The sequence below is a fragment of the Salvelinus fontinalis genome, chromosome 27 (assembly GCF_029448725.1).
Source record: "Salvelinus fontinalis isolate EN_2023a chromosome 27, ASM2944872v1, whole genome shotgun sequence".
NCBI lineage: Eukaryota > Metazoa > Chordata > Actinopteri > Salmoniformes > Salmonidae > Salvelinus > Salvelinus fontinalis.
The window spans coordinates 3860260-3877165 of NC_074691.1; the positions used below are offsets into that span (position 1 = coordinate 3860260).

At 42.5% G+C, this 16906-nt stretch overlaps 1 protein-coding gene across 1 annotated transcript in view; it reads right to left on the reverse strand.

Annotated features, from left to right (window-relative positions):
• Positions 1-4248: 4248 nt before the first annotated feature.
• The window catches only part of LOC129825625 (protein eva-1 homolog C-like), a 51372-nt gene continuing 38714 nt past the window's right edge, over positions 4249-16906 (reverse strand). The window contains exon 5 of the mRNA XM_055885835.1: positions 4249-4913. Within this exon, the coding sequence (XP_055741810.1) occupies positions 4636-4913 (278 nt within the window). The 3' untranslated portion in view covers positions 4249-4635. The remainder of the gene's footprint in view (positions 4914-16906) is intronic.

A 16906-nucleotide genomic window follows, 5' to 3' on the forward strand; every position in this document is an offset into this window, starting at 1 on the left:
GTAGTGTGTGTAGATTGTTGGTAGATTACTGAGGATTTTGTATTTATTTAATCCATTTTAGAATAAGGCTGTAACGTAACAACATGTGGCAAAAGTCAAGGGGACTGAATACTGTCCGAATGCACAGTAGATGCTTCACAAATCATTGACAGGGCTGGAAGCGCAAGACAGAATGGACAAACTAGTTTGCAGAGTGCTGCTGAACTACCACCTGTGGATGCTAGAATGAACAGAGGAAAATGCACCACTACAAGATCAACTTCACAGTATCAAACCATAGAAGTACATATTAGAACGAATGCAAATGCAATAGGATCTCGGTGGTATCAACCTCTTTAATAAAAAGGCCCATTTATCAAATGTTCCCTTATACCTCTTCAAGGTGTAGTAGAAGTGTAAAAAAGTAAATCCATCTAAAAGGAAGCGATTCCCAAACCTCCATAACAAAGCCATCACCGACAGAGAGATGAACCTGGAGAAGAGTACCCTAATAAGCATGCTGGTCCTGTGGCTCTGTTCACAAACACAAACAGACCCCACAGAGACCCCGGGACAGCAACACAATTAGACCCAACCAAATCATGAGAAAACAAAAAGATAATCACTTGACACATTGGAAAGAATTAACAACATTCGAAAAAGGCGAAACCTATATTCTAACTTCTCAGCTGCTATAGAGTCCTACATAGGTCAATGTAATGAAAGTGAAAGTGTCTCTCGTTCACAAATAAACAAGCCTTAGGGATTTCCTCATGTGGGACTTGGGTTCAAATGATGCCTGACAGTGGAGTGAGTGAGTGAGTGTGTGTGTGTGTGTGTGTATGCATGCATGTGTGAATGAGGAGTTGGCTATTCCTTGGATGTTGACTACGTAAATTCATATGGAGGACAATACAAATGGTCAAAGCGATTGACCCCATGCTATAAGCACCTTTGAGACCCATTTTGCCCTCGTGACACACACATACGTATGCAAAAACACAATCCCCCCCCCCCCAACCCCCCACACACACACGGGGTCACAGACACACACTCATACATCATAAATATTACCAGCCGTGAATGAGACTACTCCAAAATGACCACTACCTAATGCCTCAAGCTCCTGGTGACTTCATGTCTACTAAAGCTGGAGTGATTTCCTTATGCCAAAAGTCTCCCCTCTCTCCCTGCCCTACACCCTTTAGTTTCCTTGGCCCCCCATTCCCCCTACCTAGCCCCTACCTGACACACACTCCACAACACTGGAAGTGTGTGTGTGTGTGTGTTTGTGTGGCCCCCTCCTCACACCCTTCACATATCTGAAACTGTCCAACAGCACACTCTGGCACTCTGGTTATCGAATACAGATAAGGAAGGTCAGACAGAGTTTGAGCCTAAATGTCTCCAATAACATGAAAAAGACCAAAAAGAGTCTCAAATCTGAGTTCCACTGTTGCTATTATGATAGGCACTGGACAGCTGTTGGAGACCATTCAAACAGGATCCGGGGCAGAGTTTGATCACCATTAAGGGGTGGTGTATAAAGGTGTGCGCTAGGTGGGCTTAGAAATTGTGTGTGTGTTTGTTGACATGTCCGGTCTGAGAGGCTCCAGACCCTGGTACTGATAGATCGAGTCCCTGGATCAGCAGGTGTTTGGACAACGTGTGTGTGTTTTGGTTCAGTTTTTGTTGCACTGACACTCTTGCACTGGCTCTATGCACACTCACTGGACTACCCTCACACATACTACACTGACACTTCAATGCACACCTAATGCACACACACTACATATGCTCACAAACACACACACATGTATATTGACACCACCCACACACACTCCCCACATACACACACGTTCACACTCTTCACACTCTTTCACACTCTGAGGCATGCATGAGAGCATCAGCTGTTCCGGACGACTGTGTGATCACGCTCCCCGTAGCCGACGTGAGTAAGATCTTTAAACAGGTCAACATACACAAGGCTGCATGGCCAGACGGATTACCAGGACGTGTGTTCCGGGCATGTGCTGACCAACTGTCTTCACTGACATTTTACACATGTCCCTGATTGAGTCTGTAATACCAACATGCTTCAAGCAGACCACCATAGTCCCTGTGCAGGCACTGGAAGGTAGTTCATTAGGGTCACGTTGCAGAAGAAAATGTTCCATAGCTTCAATACCGCCCCCGTGTGGACACCAGCAGTATGATCTCTATCATTGAATCTCTTGATCCTCTCCCTGAGAATACCTTGTTAGTTACTTTTGATGTTGAGTCGTTATACACAAATATTCCACACGAGGGCGGTCTTGAAGCTATGGAACATTTTCTTCTGCAACATGACCCGAATGAACTACCTTCCAGTGCCTGCATTATAACATTGGCTGAACTAGTACTCACACACAACTATTTCATGTTTCTAAATTATTTCTTTATTCAGATTAAGGGTACTGCTATGGGATCTCCCATGGCTCCTAACTATGCTAATTTGTATGTGGGTTACATGGAGAAACAAGTCTATTTTCAATCCTCAAAAAAAAAAAATCTTGCCTCACGTCATTATTTGGAAACGGTATATTGATGATGTTTTTGTTCTATGGAGGGGTGATGCAAAACAGATCCAGTCGTTCCATGCTTTTCTTTACTCCTGTTCTGAACATTTGAGATTTACTATGCAATCTGATACACGTCAAATCAGTTTCCTTGATCTTCTGATCTTGTGTGAAAATAATGTTCTATACACTGATCTTTACAGGAAACCTACTGATCGTAACAGTTTGTTGAGGGCTGACAGTTGTCACCCATTTCCCTTGAAAAATAGTTTGCCCTTCAGCCAATTCTGTCGAATCAAAAGAATTTGCAAAAAACAATCAGATTTCGACAGAAATGTGGCTGAGACGCAAGGAAAGTTCAATGAGAGGGGGTACAAAAATTATCCGATTAATATTGCCATTGAGAAAATTCAAAACAAAACATGACCTTTTTCAAGGGCAGTCTCGCAAAAAGACGCATTCTTGCATTCTAACTACCCGCTATTCAAAGCGCTCTGAACAAATTAAGGGAATCGTTCACAAACATTGGCACATTCTAAAATCCGATGATAGTCTCGGTAATGTGTTTTCGGACCTTCCCTTGGTCGTATTTTCGCAGGGCAGAAATCTCAGAGACCAATTGGTACACTCTGATTTACCACCCCAAAGATATTCCTGAACAACGTCTATTTGCACCCCTACTGGATGGAAATTACAAGTGTAATGGCTGTGCTCAATGCAATGGCACTTATAAATGTAAGGTTTTATTACGTGCTCCACTAAGGCAGTTATTTATCTTCTAACTTGTCCTTGTGGTAAAAATGATGTGGGTAAAACAAAGCGCAAATTAAAAGTACGTATCTCAGAGCATCGTAGCACCTTTAGGTGCCAAAACTTGACTTACCCAGTTGCGGCCCACTTTTTGGAGGCAGGCCACTCGATTTCGTCTCTGCGTTATATTGGCATCGAACATGTCACCCTCCCTAGGAGAGGGGGTGACCTTGATCATTTATTGTTAAAACGAGAGGCTGCCTGGATCTTTAACTTAAAGACCCTTGCTCCCTTCGGTCTCACCGTAGACTTTGATCTGAAGCCATTCTTGTGATTATTGTGACTTTGCCATTGTAATTGTTTGTAAGTTAGTGTAGTCTAAAATGAATCTATGATCGTATGCTATCCATTTGTTTTTTTGTATGCTGTTCTTTGTATGCCATTTTAATATTTGAGAATTAACCAATGATATTGGGCCACTCTTGGCCAGGATTACAGACACCTGTGTGTCTTTTGACACTATATAAATGAGTCATCCAGCAGTGTTTGTGATTATACCCTGATGAAGACAGCTTGTCTGTCGAAACGTTGGATATTACATTTTTGCATCTGAGCTCCTAGACTCTCCTTTATCTTCATGTTAATGAATGTGCGACAGCTCAGGATTAGAGTGTGTGTGTGTGTGTGTGTGTGTGTGTGTGTGTGTCCATTAGTTTGTGAACGTGTGAGTGTGTGTGTGTTAATGAATTATAGTGTACAAATAAATATAGAGAGTCACACACTAGATATATTTATAACCTCCCAGAAACCCTGAAGAAGGCACAGTGATGCCGAAGCGTTGGTGTTTTACCAAATAAATTACTGTGAGGTTATAAAAATATATATATATATAGAGAGAGAGAGAGAGAGAGAGAGAGCGTGCAACTCTTTATTTTTATAGCTTACAGTTTATTCGCCGTTAGTCAGCACCACCACACAAAATAATGTTCTCTGGGTGTTCTCCAGCTTTTTAATGAATTATAGTGTGACAGCTCAGGATTAGCCTGGGGGTGTGTGTGTGTATGTGTGTGTATGTGTCCATTAGTTTGTGAATGTGTGTGTGTGTGTTAATGAGTTATAGTGTGACAGCTCGGGATTAGCCTGGGGTTGTGGTGGCTAGGTAGACAGGGAGGAAGCCCCTCTCTTCCGTCGAGACAGAAAGCATAAACGGGCGGACGAGCACCACTCCATAAACATCAGAGAGTCATCTGACATTAATTACAAAATAGAGAGTGAGAGAGAGAGAATGAGAAAGCGAGAGAGATACTGACAGACAGACGACAGAGCTAAGAGACAGAACGTAGCTGTATCAATCAGCCCCACCCATCCACATACACGAGAGAACACCGCCCTCTACTGTCTGCATACAGAACTGCTGACTAGGTGTCATGTAAAAAAAAGAAAAAAACTGCTGCTCAGGTGTCGGTACAACTGGAGACTCACCACATGCGTAGATGACACTGAGATATTTCCTGGTGCCCGAGTAGCAGGGGTCCCCAAACTCTTGCGTGGACGCTTGGACGAAGCAGCTCTGTTTCCCCTGACAACGTGTCGTCAACACCTGGAGAGCCACGCCCGACTGGCAGTCTGAGACAGAAAGAGGTGGGGGGGGGGCGAGAGAAAAAAAGAGAGAGGCCCAATGAGTCCATAGAGAATACCAGTAAGCAAAAACGGAGGGGTCTCGTAGGACGCATTTACTAAGAATTGACATACACAGGGCAGGGAGGGACTGCACAATCTGTGAGCCATATGGCACCCTTATATCTATGCATTCGGTACAGGCATGCAGGCTACATTCCATATCATTTAGCTGAGTGGAATCTTACATTTGTTCACAGATAGCCAGATGTATTGCTCATTCATTCCTCCGTCTGTTCATTTCCACATGAAGTGAAATGCTAATGTTGGCAAGTGTCAGCAGATGCGGTGTACAGATCACTTCTTCTTTCTCTCTCTCCATCTCTATAGGCCTATATACAGTGCCTTCGGAAAGTGTTCAGACCCCTTTTTCCAAATGTTGTCACGTTACAGCCTAATTCTAAAATGGACGATTTTTTTTTTTTTTTTATCCTCAGCAATCTACACACAATACCACATAATGACAAATTGAAAACAGGATTTTAGCCATTTTTGTAAATGTATACTTTTTTTTTTTTTTTTTAAATACCTAATTTACATAAGTATTCAGACGCTTTGCTATGAGACTTGAAGTGCATCCCGTTTCCATTGATCATCCTTGAGATTATTCTACAACTTGATTGGAGTCCACCCGTGGTAAATTCAATTGATTATACATGATTTGGAAAGGCACACACCTGTCTATATAAGGTCCAAACGTTGACAGTGCATGTCAGAGCAAAAACCAAGCCATGGGGTCGGGGGAGAAGGGCCTTGGTCAGGTAGGTGACTAAGTACCCGATGGTCACTCTGTGGAGAAGGGAGAACTTTCCAGAAGGACAACCATCTCTGCAGCACTCCAACAATCAGGCCTTTATGGTAGAGCGGCCAGACGGATCCCCCTCCTCAGTAAAAGACACATGACAGCCCGCTTGGAGTTTGCCAAAAGACTCTCTGACCATGAGAAACAAGATTATCTGGTCTGATGAAACCAAGATTGAACTTTTTGGCCTGAATGCCAAGCGTCACGTCTGGAGGAAACCAGACACCATCCCTCTGATGACACCAAGATTGAACTCTTTGGCCTGAATGCCAAGCGTCACGTCTGGAGGAAACCAGGCACCATCCCTACGGTGAAGCATGGTGGTGGCAGCATCATGCTGTGGGGATGTTTTTTCAGCGGCAGGGACTGGGAGACTAGTCAGGAATCAGGATTGAGGCAAAGATGAAGCAAAGTACAGAGAAATCCTTGATGAATACCTGCTCCAGAGCACTCAGGACCTCAGACTGGGGCGAAGGTTCACCTTCCAATAGGACAACGACCCTAAGCACACAGCCAAGACAACGCAGGAGTGGCTTCGGGACAAGTATCTGAATGTCCTTGAGTGGCCCAGCCAGAGCCCGGACTTGAAACCGATTGAACATATCTGGAGAGACCTGAAAATAGCTGTGCAGCAATGCTCCCCATCCAACCTGACAGAGGAATGAGATAAACTCCCCAAATACACGTGTCCAAGAAGACTCGATGCTGTAATCGCTGCCAAAGGTGATTCAACAAAGTACTGAGTAAAGGGTCTGAATACATATGTAAATGTGATATGTTTTTAAGATTTTATAAATGAGCAAAACATTCTAAAAACCTGTTTTTCCTTCATCATTAACTTCTCTGATCTACAGATACCGGATGCGGGTTTAAATTCGACAACATACGGTGATTGCCACAAATAGTCATATTAAACATTCCTGAAAATACAAGTGTCTCACATGCTTCAAAAGCCTAGAATCTTGCTAATTCAACTGTGTTGTCAGATTAAAAAAAAAAGGATTTACTGCAAAAGAATACGATGCGATTATCTGAGCACAGAGCCCCATACCAAAATACTTTTTCAACCAGCACAGGCGTAACAAAATCACAGATTGCAATGAAATAAATCGTTTACCTTTGAAGATCTTGCTCTGTTTGCAATCCCAAGGCTCATTGTTACACAATGAATGGTCTTTTGTTCGGTTAAATCCATTTTTATAGCCTAACACGAAACATTTTGTGAACGCTTATCTCGTTGAATTTCATGTCATTCAATTTTCGACGAAACATTCGACGTAATTACACAGACTAAACCTGACTAAACTTTTAACTTACACAGACTAAACAGACTAAACTTTATCCAGTCATGTTTGGTTTCCTTGCAATCAACTGTTTGTTTGTAACACAACCAAACTTGATGGGTCATTTCGCGGGACGTATTGACCCAAAGAAACCGATTGGAAGACAACAAGTAATGACCTCATTGTGCACCAATTATATGACCGCTGTTTCGTTGATTGACTGTATTTTAACCCAATGACCACTAATCGTCTTGAAATCTAGCTGGGTAGATAGCCAATGAGCAGAGGTAAACGGCAATATGTAATGTTTGTGTTTTGGAAGACCAACCCATGTAGTAAACTCTGGCGTAAAGACCATCATTCGCCATTGAAGATTCATACTGGAAGGAGCCAAACTCAGTACGCACAGCACTGTTTCAGTAACACGCATCTTCAGCTGTTTATTATATCGAATATCATGGCGAATAAGTCAGGGAAAGCTAAATCTAAGACTAAATATACAAATGTAAACAAAATCATAGAGGAAATTGATCGTGAAAGTGAAACATATGCTTTTGGAAGACGACTCAGTTAGCGACCATGACTCAAATGGAAGCATATTTTTTGAATGGAGAGGACATTGTTTTGGACTGGTAAGTTCTTCTCATGCTAATGCCGTTGTTTGAAATTAATAATATAAAATATTATTTGTGATTGTTTTTACATTTTATTTGCAATATATAAAAATGTAATGAAATGTGTAAAGTACACATTGGCTATACTTCCTCCAGCGGCAAGCTTCCTCAACTCAGTCTACATATTATGGATTAGAGGGAGCATGGTCGAGATGCGTGTGTCTGCCGCCAACGTGTCCACCCCCCTCTGAAGCTGGTTCATCTAGCTGGACCCCTGCTGTCTCTGGCTCCACACCTCCCGGGCCATCTAGAGGTAAACTGTTCATATTTACTCTTGAGGGATATATAAATAGATTTGATTTAATAGAGGACTGAGGGTCTTCCAAATATTGAAAGTGTGTAAATAGTTACCCATGTTATTTTGTAAATGTACATATTTTTTTTCTTATTTTTTCCTCCATTTTTCCCCCTCCATTTTTTGGGTGTGTGTGTTAGAATACCATTTTGGTATTTTGTATATAGTTATTTGTTTCAAAATGTATACCTTCACCAATTTGGCCACTTGGGTACATTTGGGCTACTTGTGTGGGACACCGGGGTGACCTCATGATAAATGTCATGTAGTGCACTCGTTTTGGAAGTTATCATTCTGAAACTTTGCACAAGTACTGCTGCCCTCTTATGTTTTTCACTGGAATTGTCCCCATATTCATATCTGAATGTTTGTTTTATCTTGTTCATTTTAAAGATGATCATACAACAATTAAAAAGAAAAAACGTATGTTTTTTTCATTGTATTATCTAAACCAGATCTATTGTGTTATATTCTCCTACATTCAATTCACATTTACACAAACTTCAGAGTGTTTTCTTTCAAATAGTACCAAGAATATGCATATCCTTGCTCCTGGGCCTGAGCTAGAGGCAGTTAGATTTGGGTATGTCTTCAGAATGAAATTGAAAGAAGGGGGGGGTAGCTGTAAGAGGTTTTAACCTGTTTTTCCTTTGTCATTATGGGGTATTGTGTGTAGATTGATGAGGGAAAAAAACTATTTAATCAATTTTAGAATAAGGCTGTAACGTAACAAAATGTGGAAAAAGTCAAGGGGTGTGAATACTTTACGAAGACACTGTATAAAGTTACGGACAAATATTTTCTCACCCTTTTTTTTAAACAATTCCCTGTTTCGTCTGAAATAGGTTGAAATTGAACAAAACTACAGAACATATTGTATTTGTGTAAACTTAAAGGTTGAGTAAGTAAGATTTGTCTTCACAAATGTACCCACATTTATATTATGTAAATACACTGAACAAAAATATAACCATAAATGTAAAGTGTTGGTCATGTTTCATGAGCTGCAATAAAATATCCCAGAAATGTTCCATTCGCACAAAGAAGCTTATTTCTCTCAAATTCTGTGCACAAATTTGTTTACATCCCTGTTAGTGAGCAATTGTCCTTTGTCAAGATTATCCATCCACCTGACAGGTGTGGAATATCAAGAAGCTGATTAAATAGTATGATCATTACACAGTGCTGGGGACAATAAAAGGCCACTCTAAAATGTGCAGTTTTGTCACACAACACAATGCCACAGATGTCTCAAGTTGAGGGAGCGTGCAATTGGCATGCTGACTGCAGAAAGGTCCACCAGAGCTCTTGCCAGAGAATGTAATGTTAATTTCTCTACCATAAGCCGCAATGTTATTTTAGAGAATTATATCCAACCAGCCTCACAACTGCAGACCACGTGTAACCACACCATCCCAGGACCTCCACATCTGGCTTCTTCACCTACGGGATCGTCTGAGACCAGCCACCTGGACAGCTGCTGAAACTGTGGGTTTGCGCCACAGAATAAGTTATGCACAAACTGTTAGAAACCGTCTCAGGGAAGCTTATCTGGGGTTGGAAGGTAGCCTAATGATTAGAGCGTTGCGCCAATAACCGAAAGGTTGCTGGATCGACTCCCTGAGCTGACAAGGTAAAAATCTGTTGTTCTGCCCCTGAACAAGGCACGTAACCCACTGATCCCCGGTAGGCAGTCATTGTAAATAAGAATTTGTTCTTGACTGACTTGCCTAGTTAAGTAAAGGTTTAATAATGTAATAAAAATCAGTGTACTTGTTGTCCAGACCATCAGTCTTGACATGACTGCAGTTTGACGTTGTAACCGATTTCAATGGGCATATGCTCGCCTTCGATGGCCACTGGTACACTGGAGAAGTGTGCTCTTCATGGATGAATCCCGGTTTCAACTGTACCAGGTAGATGGCGTAGTGGGGGTGAGTGGTTTGCTGATATATAATCACATTTTATTGGTCACAAACACGTGATTAGCAGATGTTATTGCGGGTGTGGCAAAATGCTTGTGCTTCTAGCTCCGACAGTACAGTAATATCTAACAAATTACACAACATATTCCCAATACAAACAAATCTAAGTAGGAGTGAATTAAGACAACATACCTATGGACAAGCGATGTCAGAGTGGTACGGACTAAGATTCAGTAGAATAGTATAGAATACAGTATATACGGTACATATGAAATGAGTAATTCAAGATATGTAAACATTATTTAGTGAATGAGATACCATAGAATAGCATAGATAACAGTATATACACATTTTTTATATTTTTTAATTTAACCTTTATTTAAAGTAGGCAAGTCAGTCAAAAACAAATTCCTATTTACAATGACAGCCTACCAGGGAACAGTGGGTTAACTGCATTGTTCAGGGGCAGAATGACAGATATTTATTTTATCTTGTCAGCTTGGGATTTTATACAGCAACCTTTCGGTTACTGGCCAAACACTTAAACCACTAGGCTACCTGCCTCCCCACATGCATATATCAATGTTGTGAACAGAGTGTCCAATGGTGGCGGTGGGGTTATTGTATGGGCAGGCATAAGCTACGGACAACAAACACAATTTCATTTTATCAATGCTAATTTGAATGCACAGAGATACCGTGAAGAGATCCTGAGGCCCATTGTCGTGCCATTCATCAGCCTCACCTCATGTTTATGAGGGCTGTGCATGATAATTTCCTAGAAGTTGAAAATGTCCCAGTTATTCCATGGCCTGCATACTCACCAGACATGTCACCCATTGCATTGAGCATGGTTGGGATGCTCTGGATCGTCGTGTTCGACAGCGTGTTCCAGTTCCCGCTAATACACAGAAACTTCGCACAGCCATTGAAGAGGAGTGGGACAACATTCCACAGGACACAATCAACAGTCTGATCAACAGCCTCATTTTCAAGGCACCCAGTACCAGAGGCAGCAAAGCAACCCTACAGTATTGCTGTGGCAGGTAGCCTAGTGGTTAGAGTGTTGGACTAGTTACCGAAAGGTTGCAAGATTGAATCCCCGAGCTGATAAGGTAAAAATCTGTCGTTCTGCCCCTGAACAAGGCAGTTAACCCACTGTTCCTAGGCCGTCATTGAAAATAAGAATGTGTTCTTAACCGACCTGCCTAGTTAAATAAAGGAAAAATAAAAAACCTCCCCATGTTTGATAGTAGCTTCCTTTGGTTGTCGGTAAACACAGCACTGATCTGTATTGCCAAAGAGTTTGTTTTAGGTGGGTTTTTGAGAAGTTCAATCAGGCTTTCTAGTGTCTCCTTCAGCAATGGGGTCTTTCTGTTTATCGACGACCAAATTAAGCATTCAAAGAAAAACAACAACCTCCCTACAATCAAGCATGAGGGGGAGGTTCAATAATGCTGTGGTGTGACTTTGCTGCCACTTGTACAGGGGCCTTGAACTTGTGCAAGTCGTCCTAAATTCAGCAGATCATCAGTGTGTTTTGGAGTGCAATGTTCAACCCAACTGTCCAAAAACTGCGTGTCAGTTGAAGGTTGTGGATCATCCAGCAGGACAATAATCCCAAACACACATCAAAAGCAACCTGGAATGGTTCCAGAAGAAACACTGGACTGTTCTGCAGTGGCCAACGTATAGTCCAGATCTGAATACATCCATAACCAATGGCAAAAGATGAAAACAGCACCCCCTCAAACGTTGAAGAATTAGAGCAGTTTGTTGCTGAAAAGTGATCCAAATTGCCAGTAGAACACTGCATCAAGCTCATTGATGGCTACAAAGAGTGTTTGCCTGCCTTGTTGTGGCCGGACTGTGAAAACAAGTACTCCGGGGTGCCAATAATTTTATCCGACTTAAGTTCACAAAAATGAAATTGTTTCTGCAATGTTGAAAATCAACTTTGACTTATTTTAGAGGAAATAGTGCAGGGGTGCCGATATATTTGACCGCAACTGTATCGATGCGATTCGTTTTATTGGCAAATTAAGTGTTGTGTGTGTCCTTCTCTGTCTCTCTTCGGAGTGTTTGATGAATCGTCGGCACCTCAGAGGGGCACAAAGCGTTACATGAGCCTCTGTCAACGTACAACACGGACTAAGTCCATTTTCTATAGACTCAAAGTAGGGAGAGCCTCACTCACAAGCACAGAGAGAGGGACTAGGGGACCAGGTGACATCTCTGACACACTCTTCCCCACAAAGCCTCTGACCCCCCCATTGTCCTCCTTCGGGGGCCTCTATCCAGACCCAGCCCAGGGACATCCTGCGCAGGCCCCCCATTGTGAAAAGGGACACCTGATCTTGTAAGGGTGTGTGCGGGGGACACACACACAGACACCTGTCAGAGTGATAGATGGGGGCACTCATTCATCATCATTAAGAGCCTGCCAGACCCCCTCCTACATCTTCAGACCCTCTCCACTGCTCTTCTCATCCTCTGGGGAATGATGTACAGATGAGGCTCCTCTTTTCTCTGGAGGAAATGGACAGAAGGCTCTTTTCCTTTCCTTTCCTCCTCCACTCTCTACGCTGGAGATTCAGAAGATATTGTCTGACGTACTAACATGCTGTGACCACATCTATTCAATTGGTGTACTTTAAAGGTATGTGCTATCAGGCATCATTGGGACATCCCTACCCCATTGAAGTTGACATTTAAAATGGCCATGGTAAGGGTTAAGGTTAGGGATAGGTAAAGGTTAGGGGTTAGGGTAGGGACGACCCAAGGATCCCAGATAACACTGACCCTTAAAAGTGCAGGTTAGGTAAAAGCAAATGTGTAGGATCATATATTACTGATATATTACTCATATTATATACAGCTGAAGTCGGAAGTTTACATACACTTAGGTTGGAGTCATTAAAACTCGTTGTTCAAACACGCCACAAATTTCTTGTTAACAAACTCGGTTAGGATATCTACAGTGTGCATGACAAGTCATTTTTCCAACAATTGTTTACAGAAAGATTATTTTACTTATAATTCACTGTATCACAATTCCAGTGGGTCAGAAGTTTACATACACTAAGTTGACTGTGCCTTTAAACAGATTGGAAAATTGCATAAAATTATGTCATGGCTTTAGAAGCTTCTGATAGGCTAATTGACATAATTTGAGTGAATTGGAGATGTACCTGTGGATGTATTTCAAGGCCTACCTTCAAACTCAGTTGCTTGACATTATGGGAAAATCTAAAGAAATCTGCCAAGATCTCAGAAAAAAAATTGTAGACCTCCACAAGTTTGGTTCATCCTTGGGAGCAATTTCCAAATGCCTGAAGGTACCACGTTCATCTGTACAAACATTAGTACGCAAGTATAAACACAATGGAACCGCCGTCATACCACTCATGAAGGAGACGCGTTCTGTCTCCTAGAGATGAAAGGACTCATGCGAAAAGTGCAAATCAATCCCAGAACAACAGCAAAGGACCGTGTGAAGATGCTGGATGAAACAGGTACAAAAGTATCTATATCAACAGTAAAACAAGTCCTATATCAACATAACCTGAAAGCCCGCTCAGCAAGGAAGAAGCCACTGCTCCAAAACGCCATAAAAAAGCCAGACTACGGTTTGCAACTGCACATGGGGACAAAGATGGTACTTTTTAGAGAAATGTCCTCTGGTCTGATGAAACAAAAATAGAACTGTTTGGCCATAAGGACCATCATTATGTTTGGAAGAAAAAGGAGGAGGCTTGCAAGCCAAAGAACAACATCCCAACCGTGAAGCATCATGTTGTGAGGGTGCTTTGCTGCAGGAGGGACTGGTGCCAGACTATGGGTCTGGTGCACTTCACAAAATAGATGGCATCATGAGGAATGGAAATTATATGTGGATATATTGAAGCAACATCTCAAGACATCAGTCAGGAAGTTAAAGCTTGGTTGTAAATGGGTCTTCCAAATGGATAATGACCCCAGGCATACTTCCAAAGTTGTGGCAAAATGGCTTAAGGACAACAAAGTCAACATTTTGGAGTGGCCATCACAAAGCCCTGACCTCAATCCTACAGAAAATTTGTGGACAGAACTGAAAAAGTGTGTGCGAGCAAGGAGGCCAACAAACCTGACTCAGTTACATCAACTATGTCAGGAGGAATGGGCCAAAATTCACCCAACTTATTGTGGGAAGCTTGTGGAAGGCTACCCGAAACATTTGACCCAAGTTAAACAATTGAAAGGCAATGCTACCAATTACTAATTGAGTGTATGTAAACTTCTAACCCACTGGGAATGTGATGAAAGAAATAAAAGCTGAAATAAATCATTCTCTCTACTTTTATTCTGACATTTAACATTCTTAAAATAAAGTGGGGATCCTAACTTTACTAAATGTCAGGAATTGTGAAAAACTGAGTTTAAATATATTTGGCTAAGGTGTATGTTCATTTCCGACTTCTACTGTATTACTGATATATTACTCATATATCATATATTACTGATATGCGTTTAATGATAGCAAAGAATCCCAAAAGGACTGCTGTAGTAAAGAAGCCCAGGGCCCGTTTCCACAAAAATCTCAGAGTGGGAGTGCGATCTAGGATCAGGTCCTCCTGTCCATGAAATTATATTAATTGTGATCTAAAGGTCAAACTGATCCTACATTTGCACTCCCCTGTGCTCTTCACAGATGAAAGCAGGTTCACACTGAGACGCTTTATGAATAAGGCTTGCTGGGTAAGGAGGGTCCAGAATTGTATACTTTTAGCATTGCCAGACGGGTGAGTTTGCACTTTCGGGACTATTCCATTGTTTCTAATGTGCCAGGCTAGCCCAATTGAATACATCAAAGTATTTGAAAGAAAACAAAATTGACTGTTTGAACCAAGGTTTGGTTGGGACAACCGGACACCCACAAAACCATTTGGGAATGTTGCCCCTGGTTCTGCATGGATGCCCTTAGGCAGACACAGACCATAAAAACCCAAAACAGACCAAGTTGTAGAGAGATGGGGGAGTTCCCTTTGAAAACAGACACTACTGAACTCACTCACATTGTGTGTGTTCATGCATGTGTGTGTGTGTGTGTGTGTGTGTGTGTGTGTGTGTGTGTGTGTGTGTGTGTGTGTGTGTGTGTGTGTGTGTGTGTGTGTGTGTGTGTGTACTGCCATCCCACACTCCAGCCCCAGAGAGATGAGAGAGGACAGGCCACTCCTCAGGCGTCAACAGACTCAGGACGAATGATGATGGAGGTCACAGGTAAAATAGCCCAGCTCAGGAGCTAAAGAGCAACACAGACACCAGTTGAATCCTTCATCCTTTCTTTGAAGTAAGACCATTACTGATCTGGTATGACTGAATTGGAGGAAGCTATGATAGTGGAGACCCCACTTAGATACATTACTACTTGATAATAATAATATGGCCATTTTGTCACACCCTGATCTGTTTCACCTGTCTTTGTGATTGTCTCCACCCACCTCCAGGTGTGTCCTGTTTTCCCCATTACTCCCCGGTGTATTTATCCCTGTGTTTCCCGTCTCTCTGTGCCAGTTCGTCTTGTTTTACCAAGTCTACCAGTGTTTTCCTGGCTCCTATTTTTCCCAGTCTCTGTTTTCTCCTAGCCCTCCTGGTTTTGACCCTTGCCTGTCCTGACGCCGAACCCGCCTGCCTGACCGACCACTATGCCTGTTCTGACCTCAAGCCTGCCTATCCCCTTGTGCTGTTTGGACTCGGACCTGACCACTGAACTCCTGCCTGTCCTGACCTCGAGCCTGCCTATCGCCTGGTACTGTTTGGACTCTCACATGAACTCTCACCTGTCCCAGAACCTGTCTTTTGCCTACCCCTTTTGAAAGAATAAATATCGGAGCTCAACCATCTGCCTCCCGTGTCTGCATTTGGGTCTCGCCTCGTGTCCTTATACATTCAGTAGACACTTCTATACAAAGCAACTGACAGAACTGGCAACATTAACTGACACCTTTAATCAGTATGTGGTCCAGGCAGGAATAAACTGTGCTCTGACCCACTGAGCCATTAGAAACGGAAGTTAAGGAGGACGTAAGGGTGAGACAGTGAAATGATTCTGAAGTGCCACCCTCAAATGACTGTCATTTTGTTCTGTGTACTTAAATAAATAATGTCTTGTGAACCCATACGTGCTGGGCACCAATTGGTGTATGACTCTTCAATAAAATCAATCAATCAAATGAATCAACCGTTAACGTCCTTCCAGGTTGGTAGTGAACTACGCCATTTCGAAACACATGTCTAAACATCCGACCCAAATCCAACCCAGCGCGGTCTATAGATAGTCGGGCAGAACCCTGCAGAGTGCCATCCCGACATCCGTGTCAATCCCGGAGAGGCTGCCGGGCAGACGTTCCTGAACGCCCCCGGCCAGACCGGACACGCTGTAATTCCCCACCAGGATGTGTCGCCCTGGCAGCTTCTGAACGTTGTGGGAATGTTGAAACCAGAGCGGAGTAAATGCTTTCACACGTCAATAGGTTGCAGCTTTCTCGTTGAGCCCCCTCTACTCACTAAACTCTCTCTCTCCCCGCACGAAACCAGCCTGTCACACTGACCACCAGTCAGTTTGGTAACGGCTTATACGGTTGTCATATAAAGTGCTTTCGATCCTAAACAGTCAAACAGGCACGCATGAAAATAAACCAAAAGGTGTATCGTCGGCAAATATGTAACATTTGATCTCAAATCCAAAATGCTGGAATGCAGAGGCACATTTTTAATTGTAGCTTCACTGTCCAAATATATATGGTGTTGAATGATGTGCTTACAGTTGAAAAGGTATTTCAAAGGGACCACAACACAGTCGATTCCATTTCAATCCAGGAAACAATTCCAATTATCCTCAATGCTTCTCTTTACTTTGTGAATTGAATGAATTGAAATGGAACTGACCCCTTCCCCGTTGGCCACTTCCAGTGCATTGTTAAT